The sequence below is a fragment of the Panulirus ornatus genome, chromosome 39, assembly GCF_036320965.1.
Source record: "Panulirus ornatus isolate Po-2019 chromosome 39, ASM3632096v1, whole genome shotgun sequence".
Classification (NCBI taxonomy): domain Eukaryota; kingdom Metazoa; phylum Arthropoda; class Malacostraca; order Decapoda; family Palinuridae; genus Panulirus; species Panulirus ornatus.
The window spans coordinates 12,101,662-12,124,561 of NC_092262.1; the positions used below are offsets into that span (position 1 = coordinate 12,101,662).

General features: G+C 40.4%; 1 protein-coding gene across 6 annotated transcripts in view; it reads left to right on the forward strand.

Annotated features, from left to right (window-relative positions):
* The window catches only part of tim (timeless), a 229,144-nt gene that overhangs the window by 114,037 nt on the left and 92,207 nt on the right, over positions 1-22,900 (forward strand). For all 6 annotated transcript variants that reach the window (XR_011715465.1, XM_071685093.1, XM_071685095.1 and 3 more), the window contains one exon: positions 2,983-3,057. Coding sequence is in view for 5 of the 6 variants with exons in the window: in XM_071685093.1 (XP_071541194.1) it covers positions 2,983-3,057 (75 nt within the window). In the remaining variant the exon portion in view is untranslated. The remainder of the gene's footprint in view (positions 1-2,982; positions 3,058-22,900) is intronic.

Here is a 22,900-nt window from a genome sequence, read left to right on the forward strand (position 1 = left end):
CTATTTTCAATATCCTATGTATGCTGAGGGATACTTTGCACTCCACAGAGGTGGGGTATGCCATCAGAATTCCTCAATATATCACTGTGCCTCATGGAGAGGTATAGCTTGAAAGATTAAGAAATTTAAGTATTGAGAGTATGGTTTTGAAGGTGATAAAACTCCTTTTGGTAGATGGGATAAAGCTGATTATTTAGATATATACACGCCCCACTCATCAAGAGGTACTGATAGTTTTAGTGAACTATGTGAAAAAAGCATTCAAAATCCTTTACAGTAATTGCTTCAACTTTGTTATTTTGAACTTGCAAGGTTCACAACCAAGTACTAGCAGTGGAGGTAAGAAAAGAGAATTAAAAGTAAAACACCATGTGCGGGGGGGGGAAAAGAAATGCTGAAATTTTGAAATGATGGAAACAGAACTTGTGACTATGTCAGGATATGAAGAAATTGATGAGATGATTGAGTTACTTGGAGTAACCATTAGGGAGTGTCACCCTTTGTTGGTCTCTCATTGATTAACTGTGCCTCCATGGAAAGGCTATTCAATTATTTTATGTTGTCCATCAGTATCTCCTGTAATGCAAGTAGAGGGAATAAAGAACAGTGTTTTGAACCTGAGGAATCGGACAGGGACAGTACAGAATCATAAAGTCAAGAGTAATTCCTCGAGATGCGAAAAATGCGTAAATGCCTTAAGAAATTCAAATGGAATACTATTCACTCCAGTCAAATAGAATACTATTCACTTCAGTCTCATTTCCACATTTCATCTTATTTAAGGCTTTCACCATATCTTCTCTTTACCAAACAACTCGCCATGACTATCTCACTTCACATACCACTCTGACTCAAACACTATACATCTGCCACCCTGTCATCAAATGTATTGAGCAGTTCTTCAAAATGCTCAATATATCACTCTCTGCTACCAGTTTACCATGTACTCATGTCATCAATGTACCCATTTGTTCTCTTGTTTTTCACACACAATTAACCTCCTTCCAAAACATCTTTTTTTCCCTAATGTCTACTGACACTTGCTCATCCAAGCTCTCATTTGTCCTCTTTTTCTACCCCTGCACCTTCCTCTTGTCCCTTTCTCTTATATCCCTCCCAATTATTTGCCTTTGTTCTCTATAATGAATGCCCATGTAAACTGCTTTTCTCTCTCGCTCGCAACTTCACTTCTATATCTTTTACAAAAAAAAATTTTAAAATTTTTTTGGTTTTGATTTTTGTCATATCCCTGTCATATTTATTGTGCACCTTATACCCATTCCCATGAGTGGGAACACAAAAGGAGTACAGAGGTCAGAAAGGGTGTTTGTTTAACCCCAGTGGGCATATATGATTAGATAAGTTCACTACATAAGCTTCATTACATACATTATATAATCTTTACCAGAAGGAATTGCTCCAGTTGGCAGCCAGAGGTATCCATTGCTTTCAGTGTAACAAAATTTTAGCAATAGTTTAATCTTTTTTAATTTAATAAGTACATAGATTTGTATGTAGCATCTATGGATCTGGAGAAGGCATATGATAGGGTTGATAGAGATGCTTTGTGGAAGGTTTTAAGAGTATATTGTATGGGAGGTAAGTTGTTAGAAGCAGTGAAAAGCTTTTGCCAAGGATGTAAGTCATGTGTAAGAGTAGGAAGAGAAGAGAGTGATTGGTTCCCAGCGAATGTCGGTCTGTGGCAGGGGTGTGTGATGTCCCCCATGGTTTAATTTATGGATGGATTGGTTAGGGAGGTAAATGCAAGAGTTTTGGAGAGAGGAGCCAAGTATGCAGTATGTTGGGGATAAGAGGGCCTGGGAAGTGAGTCAGTTGTTGTTTGCCAATGATACAGCTCTAGTGGCTCATTCGTTTTAGAAACTGCAGAAGTTGGTGACTGAGTTTGGAAAAGTGTGTGAAAGGAGAAAGATGAGACTAGGTGTGAATAAGAGCAAGGTTATTAGGTTCAGTAGGGTTGAGGGACTGGTTAATTGGTATGTAAGTTTTAATGGAGAAAAGTTGGAAGTGAACTGTTTTAGATATATGGCAGTGGACGTAGCAGCAAATGGAACCATGGAAGCGGAAGCGAGTCACAGGGTGGGGGAGGGGACGAAGGTTCTGGAAGTGATGAAGAATGTGTGGAAGGAGAGAACATTATTTCAAAGAGCAAAAATGGGAATGTTTGAAGGAATAGTAGTTCCAACAATGTTGTATGGTTGTGAGGCACAGTAGGGTTGTATGGAGGAGAGTGGATGTGTTGGAAATGAAATGTTTGAGGACAATAGTTGTTGTGAGGTGGTTTGATCGAATAAGTAATGAAAGTGTGAGAGAGATATGTGGAAATAAAAAGAGTGGTTGAGAGAGCAGAAGAGGGTGCGTTGAAATGGTTTGGACATATGGAGAGAATGAGTGAGGAAAGATTGACAGAGGATATCTGCATCAGAGGTGAAGGGAACAAGGAGAAGCAGGAGACTAAATTGCAGGTGGAAGGGTGGAGTGAAAAAGATTTTGAGTAATCAGGACCTGAACATACAGGAGAGCGAGAGGCATGCAAGAAATAGTGAATTGGAACGATGTGGTATGTTTGGGTTGACGTGCTGTCAGTGGACTGAACCAGAGCATGTGAAAGGTCTGAGGTAAACCAGGGAAAGGTCTGTGGGGCCTGGATGTGGATAGGGAGCTGTGGTAGCTGTGCATTACACATGACAGCTAGAGACTTGAGTGTAAATGAATGTGGCCTTTGTTGGCTTTTCCTGGTGCTACCTTGCTGAAGAGAGGAGGGGTTGGATGCTATTTCCTGTGTGGTGGGGTAGTGACAGGAATGGATGAAGGCAGGCAAGAATGTGTATGTGTATATATGGGTATGTTTAAAGGAATAGTGGTTCCAACAATGTTATATGTCTGTGCAGGAAACAATGATTAAGTATGATAATAATAATTGTAATAAGAAAACATGATGGTAACATATTTCTTCATTACCAGGTAATACAGAAGTTACTGGCCCGAGGCTTCATTACCACAAGTGAATGTTTTAAACTTTGTGCAGAGATACCTGTGGTAAGTTTTTCTAGTTCCTTGTTAACTTCAGATCCACAGTAGTTTTATTTTATCAATATACATCTTATAGCACTTAAGCTGAAAGGAAAGTTTGTTAACATATCCTTAGTATGCTTTTGTATGTCCTTAATGATCATGTTATTTCTGAAATAATATAGTCTACAATAATTACTGTAATTATGAAGCATTTTTTTTTTTTTTGAGTAATTTTACACCCCATATGTTTTATGGTTAACATACGTAAAGTATAGGAAATATTTTCTTGTATCCCATTTCATAATTATTGCCCTTGACAACAGTATATAATGTTGATTATGAAGTCTACCTGTAGGTAACTTGATAATATGGAAAGCATGAATATAGCAGATGAATTTCTACCCACTTTTTCTCCCACTTTGTATCTTTCATCCAAAATTGCATTCATTTGGGCATATTTTGCCCATATAGTGGTGGACACTATATTTAAAAAGATAGGGGTGCATTTCACTTGGAAATAAGCTTTAAGGAAAACAAAAGATTTTGTGGATTGTTTACTTTTGGGAGGAGATGCTAAAGAAACGATCTTTCTTCAAGTGCACTTAATCCATGTGGCGAGTGCTTTTCACAAGCCATCCAATTTTGTTAACCTTAGTTATGACGAACACCTATTGCACCAATAGTATCCTCCGTATTCAGTAGATCTCAAAAAGGCTTATATGAGCCATTCCTCCAACATTTTTTGATACATTCATGAAACCTAGGTACAAAATAGTTTGTTTTTGTCGTTTCCCTTAAAGGGAATTCCATTGCATGTTGATATTCACTTCCCATATGTAGTATCTTGGATAGAAAGAGAGAAAAGGTACTGAAATTCTGTTTGGACAGTGTAACAAGGAAGGGCCATTTTAGGAGTCTGTTCTCTGTTTGTAGCTTGGAGTTTTAGGTCTAGGGGATGGTAATGTAGGTGTGAAATGATTTATCTTAGGAGGCAGTACATTGAGCATTGTATTTGGGGGAAATGTCTTAGGGGGATTTTGTTTTGAAGTTGCTTGCAAAGTAAAGATCATGTTTCTTTATTTTTTGGATGGGTAGGTTGAGGTGTGTCGCACAGTTCATTAGAATTGTGGGGCTTCAATAGATTATCTTCAATAGATTGAGTATATTGATATTAAAGTGAATGAGTCTACAGTGTTAAGATTCGATTTTCTGCATGTGGGTGATCTTTGGTGTCGGTCCTGTTTGAACATTGTATCTTGTCTGGAATTTTTCCAAGTTGGTTTTGGATGTAGTACTAATGCTGGGAGACAGTAATTACGGTAGTTGTCCGTTTGAAGTTTTTCTAGGATTTTTTTTTCCCAAAAATATATATGTATTCTGAGTACTTTTTTCTGTACTACATGCTATTTGGATATTTGACATGCAGGACATTTAAGATCAAGGTTATATCCATAGCAGTAACCCCTTGGTGTTAGTTAATAGTACATGTTCCTCACACTTCAGCCATGTAACAGCTGTAGATTTATAGCTAATGGTGTAATGTTAGAGAAGTATGGATGCAAAATTTTATTTTTATATTTAGTCACTGTCTCCCACATTAGCGAGGTAGCACAAGAAAACAGATGAAAGAATGACCCTCCCACATACATATGTATATACATAAACACCCACACATGCACATATGCATACCCATACATTTCAGCATAAATACATACACATACACATGTACATATTCATACTTACTGCCTTCATCCATTCCCGTCACCACCCCGCCACACATGAAATGGCATCCACCTCCCCCTGTGCTCGTGGGCAAGGTAGCACTTGGAAAAGACAACAAAAGCCAAATTCATTCACACTCAGTCTCTAGTTGTGTTATGCACCGAAACCACAGCTCCCTTTCCATATCCAGGCCCCACAGAACTTTCCATGGTTTACCCCAGATGCTTCACATGCCCTGGTTCAGTCCCTTGACAACACATCGACCCCAGTATACCACATTGTTCCAATTCAATCCATTCCTTACACGCCTTTAACCCTCCTGTATGTTCAGGCCCTGATCGCTCAAGAGCTTTCTCACTCCATCCTTCCACCCCCAATTTGGTCTCCCACTTCTGCTCGTTCCTTCCACCTCTGACACACATCTTCTTTGTCAGTCTTTCCTCATTCATTCTCTCCATGGATGCAAGATATGCTGCTATTTTAAGAAGTGGCAGAGAAGGTCTCTGTGAGCCTCTAGTTTGATTCTCTTTAATCTCATAATTTCATGTCAAGTACTGTGTACAGTGCTGAATAATTCTAACTGAAATATACCCATTTTTGCTTTCATGGGTATATTTTCATTGTTCATGAAAATATTAGATATTAGTTCTAGCCCTCTAATAAAAGTTGTAATTATATATTCCCCCTTCTTGTAACATGGTGGCAATGACTTGATATACAATTTTCTACCTGTTCTTTGTTGCAATTGGAAATCCTAGCAATGATAGTAATGCTCATACTTGTTACGTACTCCCCCTTCTTGTAACATGGTGCTCTTTTGACTGATTTACAATTTTCTGCCTGTTCTTTGTTGCAAGTGGAAATCCTAGCAATGATAGTAATGCTCAGAACAAATGAATTTTGCTCCATGATGTAGTGATTAGTGCTCTAGACCATGATGCATTCATGGGCCACCCAGGGTCAAGCACATTGATTTGAATCCTGGTTGTAGCAGTTGGTCCATGGTGATCCCAGCTGTTCATCCACCCCAAGGGGTTAGTCAGTATAATGGATACCTGGTTAGATTGGCAGATGTAGGGTGTTTTGGTCAGGGTGGTGTGCAAAGTGAGAGGGTCGGGGAGAATGGTTTGGTAAACAGAGAAGAGGTAGAGAAAGCTGTGTGGAAGATGAATGCCAGCAAGGTGGCGAATTTGGATGGTACTGCATTGTGATTTATTAAAAAAGTGGGGTGACTGTTGTTGATTGGTTGGTAAGGATATTCAGTGTATGTGTGGATCATGGTGAAGTGCCTGAGGATTGGTGGAATGCATGCATAATGCCATTGTACAAAGGCAAAGGGAATGAGATGAGTGTTCAAATTAGAGGCATAAGTTGAGTATTCCTGGGAAATTATATGGGAGGGTATTGATTGAGAGGGTAAAGGCATGTACAGAGTGTCAGATTAGCGAAGAGCAGTATGGTTTCAGAAGTGGTAGAGGATGTTAGGATCAGGTGTTTACTTTGAAGAATGTATGTGAGAAATACTTGGAAAACCAATTGACTTGTATGTAGCGTTTATGGATTTGGAAGAGGCATATGATAGGGTTGATAAAGATGCTTTGTGGAAGGTCTTAAGAGTATATAGTGTGGGAGGTAAGTTGCTAGAAGCAGTGTAAAGTATTTACCAAGGATGTAAGGCATGTGTACAAGTAGGAAAAGAGGTGAGCGATTTCCCAGTGAATGTCGGTTTGCTGCAGGGGTGCTTGATGTCCCCAAGGTTGTTTGATTTGTTTATGGATGGGGTTGTTAGGGAGGTAAATGCAAGAGTTTTGGAGAGAGGAGCAAGTTCACTGATGATACATCGCTGGTGGCTGATTTGGGTGAGAAACTGCAGAGGTTGGTGACAGAGTTTGGTAAAGTGTTTGAAAGGAGAACATTAAGAGTAAATGTGAATAAGAGCAAGGTCATTAGGTTCAGTAGGGTTGAGGGACAAGTTGATTGGGAGATAACCGAATGGACAAATACTGGAGGAAGTGAAATGTTTTACATACCATGGAGTGGACTTAGCAGCGGATGGAACTGTGGAAGTGAGTCACGGGGTGGGGGAGGGGGGCGAAGATTTGGGGAGTGTTGAAGAATGTTTGGAAGGCAAGAATGTTATCTTGGAGGGCAAAAATGGGTATGTTTGAAGGAATAGTGGTTCCAACAATGTTTTATGGTTGAGGCATGGGCTATAGATAGGGTTGTATGGAGGAGGGTGGATGTGTTGGAAGTGAAATTTTTGAGAATGTGTGGTGTGAGGTGGTTTGATCGAGTAAGTAATGAAAGGATAAGAAAAATGTGTGGCGGGGTAGCAACAGGAATGGATGAAGGCAGCAAGTATGAATATATACATGTGTGTATATGTATGTGTCCGTGTGTGCATATGTTAATATGTATGTATGTGTGCGTGTATGGGCGTTTGTGTGTGTGTGTGTGTGTGTATATATATATATATTCTTTTTTTCTTTCATACTATTCGCCATTTCCCGCATTAGCGAGGTAGTGTTAAGAAGAGAGGACTGGGCCTTTGAGGGAATATCCTCATCTGACCCCCTTCTCTGTTCCTTCTTTGGGAAAAAAAAAAGGGGAGGATTTCCAGCCTCCCGCTCCCTTCCCTTTTAGTCGCCCTCTACGACACGCAGGGAATACGTGGGAAGTATTCTTTCTCCCCTATCCCCAGGGATAATATATATATATATATATATATATATATATATATATATATATATATATATATATATATACAGAGAAGGGGGCCAGGTGAGGATTTTCCCTCTAAGGCCCAGTCCTCTGTTCTTAATGCTACCTCGCAAATGCGGGAAATGGCGAATCGTATGAAAAAAAAATATCTTTCTTTCGTACTATTCGCCATTTCCCGCGATAGCAAGGCAGCGTTAAGAACAGAGGACTGGGCCTTCGAGGGAATATCCTCACCTGGCCCCCTTCTCTGTTCCTTCTTTTGGAAAATTGAAAAAAAACGAGAGGGGAGGATTTCCAGCCACCCGCTCCCTCCCCTTTTAGTCTCCTTGTACGACACGCAGGGAATACGTGGGAAGTATTCTTTCTCCCCTATCCCCAATGATAATATATATATATATGCTTTGAAGAATGTATGTGAGAAATACTTAGAAAAGCAAATGGATTTGTATGTAGCATTTATGGATCTGGAGAAGGCATATGATAGAGTTGATAGAGATGCTCTGTGGAAGGTATTAAGAATATATGGTGTGGGAGGCAAGTTGTTAGAAGCAGTGAAAAGTTTTTATCGAGGATGTAAGGCATGTGTATGTGTAGGAAGAGAGGAAAGTGATTGGTTCTCAGTGAATGTAGGTTTGCGGCAGGGGTGTATGATGTCTCCATGGTTGTTTAATTTGTTTATGGATGGGGTTGTTAGGGAGATGAATGCAAGAGTTTTGGAAAGAGGGGCAAGTATGAAGTCTGTTGTGGATGAGAGAGCTTGGGAAGTGAGTCAGTTGTTGTTTGCTGATGATACAGTGCTGGTGGCTGATTCATGTGAGAAACTGCAGAAGCTTGTAACTGAGTTTGGTAAAGTGTGTGAAAGAAGAAAGTTAAGAGTAAATGTGAATAAGAGCAAGGTAATTAGGTACAGTAGGGTTGAGGGTCAAGTCAATTGGGAGGTAAGTTTGAATGGAGAAAAACTGGAGGAAGTAAAGTGTTTTAGATATCTGGGAGTGGATCTGGCAGAGGATGGAACCATGGAAGCGGAAGTGGATCATAGGGTGGGGGAGGGGGCGAAAATCCTGGGAGCCTTGAAGAATGTGTGGAAGTCGAGAACATTATCTCGGAAAGCAAAAATGACTATGTTTGAAGGAATAGTGGTTCCAACAATGTTGTATGGTTCCTTGGTTTCCAGCTTTTCCTTGTTCTACTTAGTCATCCCATCTATATGTCCAAACCATTTCAGCTTCTTTTCAGCTCTCTCATACATACAGTACTCTTAAAACCACATTTCTCATCCCAACATTTCTAATTAATCAGCCCTTACACCATATGTTATCAAACTACTATACCATCAACTTACCCATCTTCACCCTCACAGACAGTGACCTCTCTTTCACACACATATCTGTGCATCCAGGATATTCACTTCCTCACCCAACTTATGGCACACTTCAGCTCCCATGATTCCATTTACTACCATATCCACTCCAAGGTATCTAAAATATTCCACTTCTTCCAGGTTCTATCCATTCAAACTCTTGCTCCAAATGATCTGTTTGTCTCCACTCCTAAACCTAATAACTTTGCATTTATTCACATTTAACTTTCTCCTTTCAAACACTCCAACCTCGGAAACTGGCATTTGCTGTTTCTCTGTTTACTCTGCTACCAGTGCCATATCATCAGTAAACAGGAACTGACTCACCTCCCAGGCACCACCACCCCATACAAATTCTTCAAAGCAAACATGTGATCCACAAATCCTTGAACTCTCATATAACCACACTGCTCCATTCCAGTCTGATGCTCTGTTCATGCCATCACCTTCACAACCACTACTTTCCCACACATATAACCAGGTACACTTAAACTTATACCTCTTTAATTTGAAAATCACTTTCAACCCCCCCCCCCCCATTCACACAGACACTATACAAGCATTCAGCCAATCCAACCAATCCCCTGGCTACTTACAATGAGTCATATGTACATTGAAAAGTCTAAGAAAGCAATCAAAAACAAACTCAGCCCCTTTCTGAGGAAACTCAACTGCAATCCCATCCACTCAACCAGTTTAGCTGCACTTCATCTTTCACAAGACTTTTATCACTTATTCCCTTTTCACTCACTTCCTGCCTCAAGAGTCCCTCATCTCTTTATGAGGCTCTCATGGTGCTCAGGAAGCTGGGTACATCTACTAGAGAGGGTTACAGGCCATAAAGTGTAGTGATGTTATGTGTGCACCTATATGAAGAGAGTGCAGGGCAAATGAGCAGTATTTGTTCAGTGTCTTCATTACAGTAGTTGCATCATGGGCATGATGTTCTTGGGATGTGCTGAATCAGTGTTTGTAAAGCAAAGATAGGTTACCATGACTTATAAGTCTGGGGTGTGAGGGTTTAATTATATATATATATATATATATATATATATATATATATATATATATATATATATATATATATATATATCTTTTTTTTTTTTTTTTTGCTTTGTCGCTGGTAGCGCAAGGAAACAGACGAAAGAAATGGCCCAACCCACCCCCATACACATGTATATACATACGTCCACACACGCAAATATACATACCTACACAGCTTTCCATGGTTTACCCCAGACGCCTCACATGCCTCGATTCAATCCACTGACAGCACGTCAACCCCGGTATACCACATCGCTCCAATTCACTCTATTCCTTGCCCTCCTTTCACCCTCCTGCATGTTCAGGCCCCGATCACACAAAATCTTTTTCACTCCATCTTTCCACCGCCAATTTGGTCTCCCACTTCTCCTCGTTCCCTCCACCTCCGACACATATATCCTCTTGGTCAATCTTTCCTCACTCATTCTCTCCATGTGCCCAAACCATTTCAAAACCCTCCTCTGCTCTCTCAACCATGCTCTTTTTATTTCCACACATCTCTCTTACCCTTACGTTACTTACTTGATCAAACCACCTCACACCACACATTGTCCTCAAACATCTCGTTTCCAGCACATCCATCCTCCTGCGCACAACTCTATCCATAGCCCACGCCTCACAACCATACAACATTGTTGGAACCACTATTCCTTCAAACATACCCATTTTTGCTTTCCGAGATAGTTCTCGACTTCCACACATTCTTCAAGGCTCCCAGAATTTTCGCCCCCTCCCCCACCCTATGATCCGCTTCCATGGTTCCATCCTCTGCCAGATCCACTCCCAGATATCTAAAACACTTCACTTCCTCCAGTTTTTCTCCATTCAAACTCACCTCCCAATTGACTTGACCCTCAACCCTACTGTACCTAATTACCTTGCTCTTATTCACATTTACTCTTAACTTTCTTCTTTCACACACTTTACCAAACTCAGTCACCAGCTTCTGCAGTTTCTCACATGAATCAGCCACCAGCGCTGTATCATCAGCGAACAACTGACTCACTTTCCAAGCTCTCTCATCCCCAACAGACTTCATACTTGCCCCTCTTTCCAAAACTCTTGCATTCACCTCCCTAACAACCCCATCCATAAACAAATTAAACAACCATGGAGACATCACACACCCCTGCCGCAAACCTACATTCACTGAGAACCAATCACTTTCCTCTCTTCCTACACGTACACATGCCTTACATCCTCGATAAAAACTTTTCACTGCTTCTAACAACTTGCCTCTCACACCATATATTCTTAATACCTTCCACAGAGCATCTCTATCAACTCTATCATATGCCTTCTCCAGATCCATAAATGCTTCATACAAATCCATTTGCTTTTCTGAGTATTTCTCACATACATTCTTCAAAGCAAACACATGATCCACACATCCTCTACCACTTCTGAAACCACACTGCTCTTCCCCAATCTGATGCTCTGTACATGCCTTCACCCTCTCAATCAATACCCTCCCATATAATTTACCAGGAATACTCAACAAACTTATACCTCTGTAATTTGAGCACTCACTCGTATCCCCTTTGCCTTTGTACAATGGCACTATGCACGCATTCTGCCAATCCTCAGGCACCTCACCATGATTCATACATACATTAAATAACCTTACCAACCAGTCAATAATACAGTCACCCCCTTTTTTAATAAATTCCACTGCAATACCATCCAAACCTGCTGCCTTGCCGGCTTTCATCTTCCGCAAAGCTTTTACTACCTCTTCTCTGTTTACCAAATCATTTTCCCTAACCCTTTCACTTTGCACACCACCTCGACCAAAACACCCTATATCTGCCACTTTATCATCAAACACATTCAACAAACCTTCAAAATACTCACTCCATCTCCTCGCATCACCACTACTTGTTATCACCTCCCCATTTGCGCCCTTCACTGAAGTTCCCATTTGCTCCCTTGTCTTATGCACTTTATTTACCTCCTTCCAGAACATCTTTTTATTCTCCCTAAAATTTAATGGTACTCTCTCACCCCAACTCTCATTTGCCCTCTTTTTCACCTCTTGCACCTTTCTCTTGACCTCCTGTCTCTTTCTTTTATACATCTCCCACTCGATTGCATTTTTTCCCTGCAAAAATCGTCCAAATGCCTCTCTCTTCTCTTTCACTAATAATCTTACTTCTTCATCCCACCACTCACTACCCTTTCTAATCAACCCACCTCCCACGCTTCTCTTGCCACAAGCATCTTTTGCGCTATCCATCACTGATTCCCTAAATACATCCCATTCCTCCCCCACTCCCCTTACTTCCATTGTTCTCACCTTTTTCCATTCTGTACTCAGTCTCTCCTGGTACTTCCTTACACAAGTCTCCTTCCCAAGCTCACTTACTCTCACCACCCTCTTCACCCCAACATTCACTCTTCTTTTCTGAAAACCCATACAAATCTTCACCTTAGCCTCCACAAGATAATGGTCAGACATCCCTCCAGTTGCACCTCTCAGCACATTTACATCCAAAAGTCTCTCTTTCGCGCGCCTGTCAATTAACACGTAATCCAATAACGCTCTCTGGCCATCTCTCCTACTTACATAAGTATACTTATGTATATCTCGCTTTTTAAACCAGGTACTCTGTCACCAGTCCTTTTTCAGCACATAAATCTACAAGCTCTTCACCATTTCCATTTACAACACTGAACACCCCATGTATACCAATTATTCCCTCAACTGCCACATTACTCACCTTTGCATTCAAATCGCCCATCACTATAATAACCCGGTCGCGTGCATCAAAACCACTAACACACTCATTCAGCTGCTCCCAAAACACTTGCCTCTCATGATCTTTCTTCTCATGCCCAGGTGCATATGCACCAGTAATCACCCATCTCTCTCCATCAACTTTCATATATATATATTTTTTTTTTTCCAAAAAAGAAGGAACAGAGAAGGGGGCCAGGTGAGGATATTCCCTCAAAGGCCCAGTCCTCTGTTCTTAACGCTACCTCGCTAATGTGGGAAATGGCGAATAGTATGAAAGAAAGAAATGTGTGTGTGTGTGTGTGTGTGTGTGTATATGAGTGGTTGGGCCATTCTTCGTCTGTTTCCTTGCTCTCCCTTGCTGACGAGGGAAACCGGTTAACTATGATTAAAGATATTGGATGTATATTCTCCTCAGTTGTTCTTGTCATCTTGGCCAACATTTAAAAGAAAATAGTTATCCTGCCCACTAATTGAGATTTCCCACCTTGCATGAGTGCTTCTTGCTTTTAGCATGGAGGGTTGATGACACCCATCTCATGTTATGCTCCCCAGTCATTTAGTTTGTTTTTGATGCATTCCCCACAAAGTAAATGTTTCCATTCATTTCCCATTAAGTAAATGTTTTCATTAAAAATTTTTTATGTTCTTTCAAGCCTTGGGTGATTTTTTTTCTTAGAGAAACTGATAGGCAGCCAATGACCCGGTGGGGGTATAACCAGTACTACCCACCTGGGTATCAGGAGGGTTAGTGACATCTGTTTAGTGAGCCAGCACTTTAGTGGTTGTCAAGTTGCACTCCTCTGACTCCTATAGCTGTCTTTTCTTTCTGCCTCACTAATATGTGGACTACTGGTAATCTGTCTACAAACATGCAATCTCTCCTTGTCATATGTAACATGTAGCTCATTCTTCAATACTCGATTTTCTTGCAGTGAGCACTGTGCACTACCCTTGTCTTTTGGCAAAATTGTAGGAGCAGTAGGTAGAAATAGTAGGTATGAACATTTAGGCTGGATTATTTGGTAGAAGTAGTATGGAGGAGCATTAGAAAGTAGTCAATGGGAACATTAGATAGGAGCCTCTGCAAACTCTGCACTAGACTTGCCCTCTGCCAGTGGCCTGTTAAGGGTGAGGCACTAATGACTAAGAAGTGGCACTGGTGTTCCTTAGTTATGAAGACTGTTACCGTGGCCACCCCTTTGAGGGAGTTCTAATGTAACAGGCATCAGAGAAATAGGTAGATCTATAGAAAATTACTTTATATTAATAATCATTCATGGCTGAATTTGTGGTATTATGAGAAGAGTTGCACTCTTCAGTATTTGGACTTAGAGGTCACATGGGGCTTGGCACATAACTCTGATAATAGAACATGTTTGTTCATTTGTATTTGATACTAGTAATAAAAGTCCACATCAGGATGTTGGTTATCCCTACACTTTTTGTACCTGTTGAACATGGAGGGGGACCCCAATACTGCAGTAGTTCCCAGAAAAGTTGCATGCCTGTATGCACTTCATCCAACCATGTAAATGGGATAGGGACATAATATTTTGCTTCTCTTAACCACTTGACTAAGTAATAGAAATCAGAAATAGTGCTCTGTCTCAAGTGCAATCTCTGTTGTGATTTGTATCCTAACATTATTCAACATGCTTAACATGATTTAACTTTAGAATATTTTGCAGTTCAAGAATTATTTGTAACACTCATCATAACCATTTTAGATTTGTATGTGAATTGAGTTTAGGGTGTTATTTTGTTTTATTGACAAATTCAGATAGTTATGTGACAACCCATGGATTGAGGATTATCCATTAACCTACAAGTTCCATATTAATCTTTTAGTTTCAACGTATTTAGTATTATAGTTAAGTTTGCAGTCGCCTGAATTTTGTGTTTAATCCATGCATTTGGATTGCCCACATGCAATTCTAAGGGGTTTTATATTGAGGAAACTTTGCTCTTCATGGTTGACAATTCATTTTGCACAGAAACCATATTTACAATTTGTGATGTGTCTCCACCAAGTTCATACTTGAGGTTATTAGTATAAAGGGGGTCTTCAGCATTTGCAAGAATGGGGAAAAGTTTCAGGGTGAGCACGTTGCCAGCGGTGTTGCTGAAAATGGATTATCATTCTTTGCCACATACCAACCTGTTGTTTTGGATTTTTCACTTGGCACTACTTTCATGTGCATCTTCAGTTTAATCTAGATGCTCTTAGATTTGTTTGGTCACTTTGTATGTCTTTTAAGGTCTGTGATATCTGGCCTAGTTGATGTTCCATGGTAGTTTCACACAATGGTAGCATTAGGTGGTAATTTTAAAAAAAATACTACCCAAAACGGTGTGATATAAAAAATATGCCGATGCACGACGAGTATGAAGAAATGTTCTCTTTTACTTAGATTGCACATCTGTAAATGACTGATGTATTTCGAAAAAAAAATTTGCCTATTAAATTATATCTCCTGTGTGAGATAATTTATAGAACAAATGAACAGTGGCCTCATTCACACACCGCCCTTAATTTTAATGTATCATTTTTACCATAACAAAGGTCCACAGCCAAGCCGCATAGAGTATTCCATGGTTTACCCTTGACAATGTTTTATTCCCCTGGTTCAGTCCATTGATGGCATGTTGCCCCTATTTGCTATGTTTATACATTTTATTCTATTGCAAACATACCTCGTACCTTCCCGTATGTTCAGGTCCTGTTACCCCAAATCCTCTACATTGCATTTTTTCTAACTCATTCTCAGGCATCCCCCCACTTTCTTCCTCTGTTTCTGGTACATTGACATAGACTTCATAATGACAATTTTATTCCTTAGGAGTCCACCGTTTCCCTGCTCCTGTTTGGAGTGCAGCCTCAAAGGAGTGCTAGGGTTTTCTAATTAAGTATTTATTGTGTAATTTGGCTCTGATATCTGCTGTAAATGAATTTCTCAACATCCCATGTCAGATTACTTGAAAGCAGTTCTAGTATTGATCAGTAAGGGATTTTCTGCCATAACAGTATTTCTATTATGATTTTTGGCGGGTTAGGCTTATTTTTGTACCAACCTTTAAGACCTTTGCACTAATCTGCAGTTTACCTTCTAGTTGCTTGTGATATTTATTCCATCTTTATCATCATACATATAGTTGACATAAATGTTCTTTATCGCAACTTTATCATCATACATATAATCGACATAGATATTCTGAGCTACTTTGTGACTGCTGCTGAGTCTCGTAATTTTAACCATCATTAGATGTACCTATGTGGATTTGATTCTAGTCCTTTATAAAGGGAAGTCATTTACTTAGTAGCCAGGAATAGCAGTGGCCTAAGAACAAGTCCCATGAGACACCTAATCATCCTTACCCAGTTTTTGTAAGCCATTATGACACGAGTCATTTTACTTTTATCACCTTAAATAATTTTTGATTCATTCTCGTATGCTTGCCTATATCTCCAGTTTTTTCTTAACCTCTTGCGGGGGACTGTTTCAGAATTTTCTTTGCAGTCCAAGAACATGCAGTTCATCTACCTATCTCTCTAGCTTTGACCAGTGCACCATTGTATTATGGAAGACAAGGTGAATTGTTATGATTGACCTCTTACTTTTGAATCCATGATGTTTTTCATGCCAGTATCATGTCAGAAGTGCTTTCCTTGCAAGTATTTAATGATTTTTTCATGATTATCTTAAGTATTTTACATAGTCTCATCAAAAAGGTACTTTAGTTTAGTGCAGTATCCCCATATCCCTAAAAATAGGTATGAAGTTCCTCTCTTTTCAACAACAACTTAGGTTCTTTGTTGAATGTAACTTTGCATTCCATGAGTACATAAGGTGAGTTAACATTAGGACCTATGCCTTGTGTGGATCATTTTATCCTACTGATTTCATGTCTAAAACTCTCTTAACATTTTCCATGGTAACTGTCCCTATGAAGACAAGAATTTTGCATTTAATTCCTAATATATTACTTCCCACATTTCTTTAACCCCTCCCTTAAGAGTCCCTCAATCTGATTGCTTTGGTGAGGAAACACCAAATGACCTTCTTTCCATCCTTCATTTTTTCTTGCTTATACTGTGGAGACTTGCTGCTTGTTGTTTAATGTTGGACTGAGTTTTGTTCATGTGTTTCCAGTATTCAAGAGATGTCACAATGTTATAACTATCTCGGATAATTTTAGGTTTCCCATGATGAATCATAGAATTTTGTTGTACCTTAAGAACTAGTGTAAGTGGCTTCATTTGTAGACTTTGTGTTGATTGGTCAATCTTTCTATTCTTCCTCTTTCTGTTTTTCATTATTTTTCATACTTGATTGCATTTCGTGAGTTATCATGGTAGTGCCAGGAGCAGACAAAAGCCACATGTTCTTATGTCCATTCTCTAGCTGTCGTGTAATTTATAGTTTTCATGTTGTTGTGTAATAATTTTTGACCTGATATATAGGTGTCGGAGGTGAAGGGAACGAGGAGAAGTGGGAGACCAAATTGGAGGTGGAAAGATGGAGTGAAAAAGATTTTGTGCGATCGGGTCTGAACATGCAGGAGGGTGAAAGGAGGGCAAGGAATAGAGTGAATTGGATCGATGTGGTATACCGCAGTTGACGTGTGGACGTGTGTGTGTATACATTTGTGTATGGGGGTGGGTTGGGCCATTTCTTTTGTCTGTTTCCTTGTGCTACCTCGCAAATGCGGGAGACAGCGACAAAGCAAAATAAATAGATATAAATATAACAAGTAGTGGTGATGTGAGAAGGAGATGGAGTGAGTATTTGAAGGTTTGTTGAATGTGTTTGATGATCGAGTGGCAGATATAGGGTGTCTTGGTCGAGGTGGTGTGCAAAGTGAGAGGGTTGGGGAAAATGATTTGGTAAACAGAGAAGAGGTAGTAAAAGCTTTGCGGAAGATGAAAGCCGGCAAGGCAGCAGGTTTGGATGGTATTGCAGTGGAATTTATTAAAAAAGGGGGTGACTGTATTGTTGACTGGTTGGTAAGGTTATTTAATGTATGTATGACTCATGGTGAGGTGCCTGAGGATTGGCGGAATGCGTGCATAGTGCCATTGTACAAAGGCAAAGGGATGAGTGAGTGCTCAAATTACAGAGGTATAAGTTTGTTGAGTATTCCTGGTAAATTATATGGGAGGGTATTGATTGAGAGGGTAAAGGCATGTACAGAGTGTCAGATTAGCGAAGAGCAGTATGGTTTCAGAAGTGGTAGAGGATGTTAGGATCAGGTGTTTACTTTGAAGAATGTATGTGAGAAATACTTGGAAAACCAATTGACTTGTATGTAGCGTTTATGGATTTGGAAGAGGCATATGATAGGGTTGATAAAGATGCTTTGTGGAAGGTCTTAAGAGTATATAGTGTGGGAGGTAAGTTGCTAGAAGCAGTGTAAAGTATTTACCAAGGATGTAAGGCATGTGTACAAGTAGGAAAAGAGGTGAGCGATTTCCCAGTGAATGTCGGTTTGCTGCAGGGGGGCTTGATGTCCCCAAGGTTGTTTGATTTGTTTATGGATGGGGTTGTTAGGGAGGTAAATGCAAGAGTTTTGGAGAGAGGAGCAAGTTCACTGATGATACATCGCTGGTGGCTGATTTGGGTGAGAAACTGCAGAGGTTGGTGACAGAGTTTGGTAAAGTGTTTGAAAGGAGAACATTAAGAGTAAATGTGAATAAGAGCAAGGTCATTAGGTTCAGTAGGGTTGAGGGACAAGTTGATTGGGAGATAACCGAATGGACAAATACTGGAGGAAGTGAAATGTTTTACATACCATGGAGTGGACTTAGCAGCGGATGGAACTGTGGAAGTGAGTCACGGGGTGGGGGAGGGGGGCGAAGATTTGGGGAGTGTTGAAGAATGTTTGGAAGGCAAGAATGTTATCTTGGAGGGCAAAAATGGGTATGTTTGAAGGAATAGTGGTTCCAACAATGTTTTATGGTTGAGGCATGGGCTATAGATAGGGTTGTATGGAGGAGGGTGGATGTGTTGGAAGTGAAATTTTTGAGAATGTGTGGTGTGAGGTGGTTTGATCGAGTAAGTAATGAAAGGATAAGAAAAATGTGTGGCGGGGGTAGCAACAGGAATGGATGAAGGCAGCAAGTATGAATATATACATGTGTGTATATGTATGTGTCCGTGTGTGCATATGTTAATATGTATGTATGTGTGCGTGTATGGGCGTTTGTGTGTGTGTGTGTGTGTATATATATATATATTCTTTTTTTCTTTCATACTATTCGCCATTTCCCGCATTAGCGAGGTAGTGTTAAGAAGAGAGGACTGGGCCTTTGAGGGAATATCCTCATCTGACCCCCTTCTCTGTTCCTTCTTTGGGAAAAAAAAAAGGGGAGGATTTCCAGCCTCCCGCTCCCTTCCCTTTTAGTCGCCCTCTACGACACGCAGGGAATACGTGGGAAGTATTCTTTCTCCCCTATCCCCAGGGATAATATATATATATATATATATATATATATATATATATATATATATATATATATATACAGAGAAGGGGGCCAGGTGAGGATTTTCCCTCTAAGGCCCAGTCCTCTGTTCTTAATGCTACCTCGCAAATGCGGGAAATGGCGAATCGTATGAAAAAAAAAATATCTTTCTTTCGTACTATTCGCCATTTCCCGCGATAGCAAGGCAGCGTTAAGAACAGAGGACTGGGCCTTCGAGGGAATATCCTCACCTGGCCCCCTTCTCTGTTCCTTCTTTTGGAAAATTGAAAAAAAACGAGAGGGGAGGATTTCCAGCCACCCGCTCCCTCCCCTTTTAGTCTCCTTGTACGACACGCAGGGAATACGTGGGAAGTATTCTTTCTCCCCTATCCCCAATGATAATATATATATATATGCTTTGAAGAATGTATGTGAGAAATACTTAGAAAAGCAAATGGATTTGTATGTAGCATTTATGGATCTGGAGAAGGCATATGATAGAGTTGATAGAGATGCTCTGTGGAAGGTATTAAGAATATATGGTGTGGGAGGCAAGTTGTTAGAAGCAGTGAAAAGTTTTTATCGAGGATGTAAGGCATGTGTATGTGTAGGAAGAGAGGAAAGTGATTGGTTCTCAGTGAATGTAGGTTTGCGGCAGGGGTGTATGATGTCTCCATGGTTGTTTAATTTGTTTATGGATGGGGTTGTTAGGGAGATGAATGCAAGAGTTTTGGAAAGAGGGGCAAGTATGAAGTCTGTTGTGGATGAGAGAGCTTGGGAAGTGAGTCAGTTGTTGTTTGCTGATGATACAGTGCTGGTGGCTGATTCATGTGAGAAACTGCAGAAGCTTGTAACTGAGTTTGGTAAAGTGTGTGAAAGAAGAAAGTTAAGAGTAAATGTGAATAAGAGCAAGGTAATTAGGTACAGTAGGGTTGAGGGTCAAGTCAATTGGGAGGTAAGTTTGAATGGAGAAAAACTGGAGGAAGTAAAGTGTTTTAGATATCTGGGAGTGGATCTGGCAGAGGATGGAACCATGGAAGCGGAAGTGGATCATAGGGTGGGGGAGGGGGCGAAAATCCTGGGAGCCTTGAAGAATGTGTGGAAGTCGAGAACATTATCTCGGAAAGCAAAAATGACTATGTTTGAAGGAATAGTGGTTCCAACAATGTTGTATGGTTCCTTGGTTTCCAGCTTTTCCTTGTTCTACTTAGTCATCCCATCTATATGTCCAAACCATTTCAGCTTCTTTTCAGCTCTCTCATACATACAGTACTCTTAAAACCACATTTCTCATCCCAACATTTCTAATTAATCAGCCCTTACACCATATGTTATCAAACTACTATACCATCAACTTACCCATCTTCACCCTCACAGACAGTGACCTCTCTTTCACACACATATCTGTGCATCCAGGATATTCACTTCCTCACCCAACTTATGGCACACTTCAGCTCCCATGATTCCATTTACTACCATATCCACTCCAAGGTATCTAAAATATTCCACTTCTTCCAGGTTCTATCCATTCAAACTCTTGCTCCAAATGATCTGTTTGTCTCCACTCCTAAACCTAATAACTTTGCATTTATTCACATTTAACTTTCTCCTTTCAAACACTCCAACCTCGGAAACTGGCATTTGCTGTTTCTCTGTTTACTCTGCTACCAGTGCCATATCATCAGTAAACAGGAACTGACTCACCTCCCAGGCACCACCACCCCATACAAATTCTTCAAAGCAAACATGTGATCCACAAATCCTTGAACTCTCATATAACCACACTGCTCCATTCCAGTCTGATGCTCTGTTCATGCCATCACCTTCACAACCACTACTTTCCCACACATATAACCAGGTACACTTAAACTTATACCTCTTTAATTTGAAAATCACTTTCAACCCCCCCCCCCCCCATTCACACAGACACTATCCAAGCATTCAGCCAATCCAACCAATCCCCTGGCTACTTACAATGAGTCATATGTACATTGAAAAGTCTAAGAAAGCAATCAAAAACAAACTCAGCCCCTTTCTGAGGAAACTCAACTGCAATCCCATCCACTCAACCAGTTTAGCTGCACTTCATCTTTCACAAGACTTTTATCACTTATTCCCTTTTCACTCACTTCCTGCCTCAAGAGTCCCTCATCTCTTTATGAGGCTCTCATGGTGCTCAGGAAGCTGGGTACATCTACTAGAGAGGGTTACAGGCCATAAAGTGTAGTGATGTTATGTGTGCACCTATATGAAGAGAGTGCAGGGCAAATGAGCAGTATTTGTTCAGTGTCTTCATTACAGTAGTTGCATCATGGGCATGATGTTCTTGGGATGTGCTGAATCAGTGTTTGTAAAGCAAAGATAGGTTACCATGACTTATAAGTCTGGGGTGTGAGGGTTTAATTATATATATATATATATATATATATATATATATATATATATATATATATATATATATATATATATCTTTTTTTTTTTTTTTTTGCTTTGTCGCTGGTAGCGCAAGGAAACAGACGAAAGAAATGGCCCAACCCACCCCCATACACATGTATATACATACGTCCACACACGCAAATATACATACCTACACAGCTTTCCATGGTTTACCCCAGACGCCTCACATGCCTCGATTCAATCCACTGACAGCACGTCAACCCCGGTATACCACATCGCTCCAATTCACTCTATTCCTTGCCCTCCTTTCACCCTCCTGCATGTTCAGGCCCCGATCACACAAAATCTTTTTCACTCCATCTTTCCACCGCCAATTTGGTCTCCCACTTCTCCTCGTTCCCTCCACCTCCGACACATATATCCTCTTGGTCAATCTTTCCTCACTCATTCTCTCCATGTGCCCAAACCATTTCAAAACCCTCCTCTGCTCTCTCAACCATGCTCTTTTTATTTCCACACATCTCTCTTACCCTTACGTTACTTACTTGATCAAACCACCTCACACCACACATTGTCCTCAAACATCTCGTTTCCAGCACATCCATCCTCCTGCGCACAACTCTATCCATAGCCCACGCCTCACAACCATACAACATTGTTGGAACCACTATTCCTTCAAACATACCCATTTTTGCTTTCCGAGATAATGTTCTCGACTTCCACACATTCTTCAAGGCTCCCAGAATTTTCGCCCCCTCCCCCACCCTATGATCCGCTTCCATGGTTCCATCCTCTGCCAGATCCACTCCCAGATATCTAAAACACTTCACTTCCTCCAGTTTTTCTCCATTCAAACTCACCTCCCAATTGACTTGACCCTCAACCCTACTGTACCTAATTACCTTGCTCTTATTCACATTTACTCTTAACTTTCTTCTTTCACACACTTTACCAAACTCAGTCACCAGCTTCTGCAGTTTCTCACATGAATCAGCCACCAGCGCTGTATCATCAGCGAACAACTGACTCACTTTCCAAGCTCTCTCATCCCCAACAGACTTCATACTTGCCCCTCTTTCCAAAACTCTTGCATTCACCTCCCTAACAACCCCATCCATAAACAAATTAAACAACCATGGAGACATCACACACCCCTGCCGCAAACCTACATTCACTGAGAACCAATCACTTTCCTCTCTTCCTACACGTACACATGCCTTACATCCTCGATAAAAACTTTTCACTGCTTCTAACAACTTGCCTCTCACACCATATATTCTTAATACCTTCCACAGAGCATCTCTATCAACTCTATCATATGCCTTCTCCAGATCCATAAATGCTTCATACAAATCCATTTGCTTTTCTGAGTATTTCTCACATACATTCTTCAAAGCAAACACATGATCCACACATCCTCTAC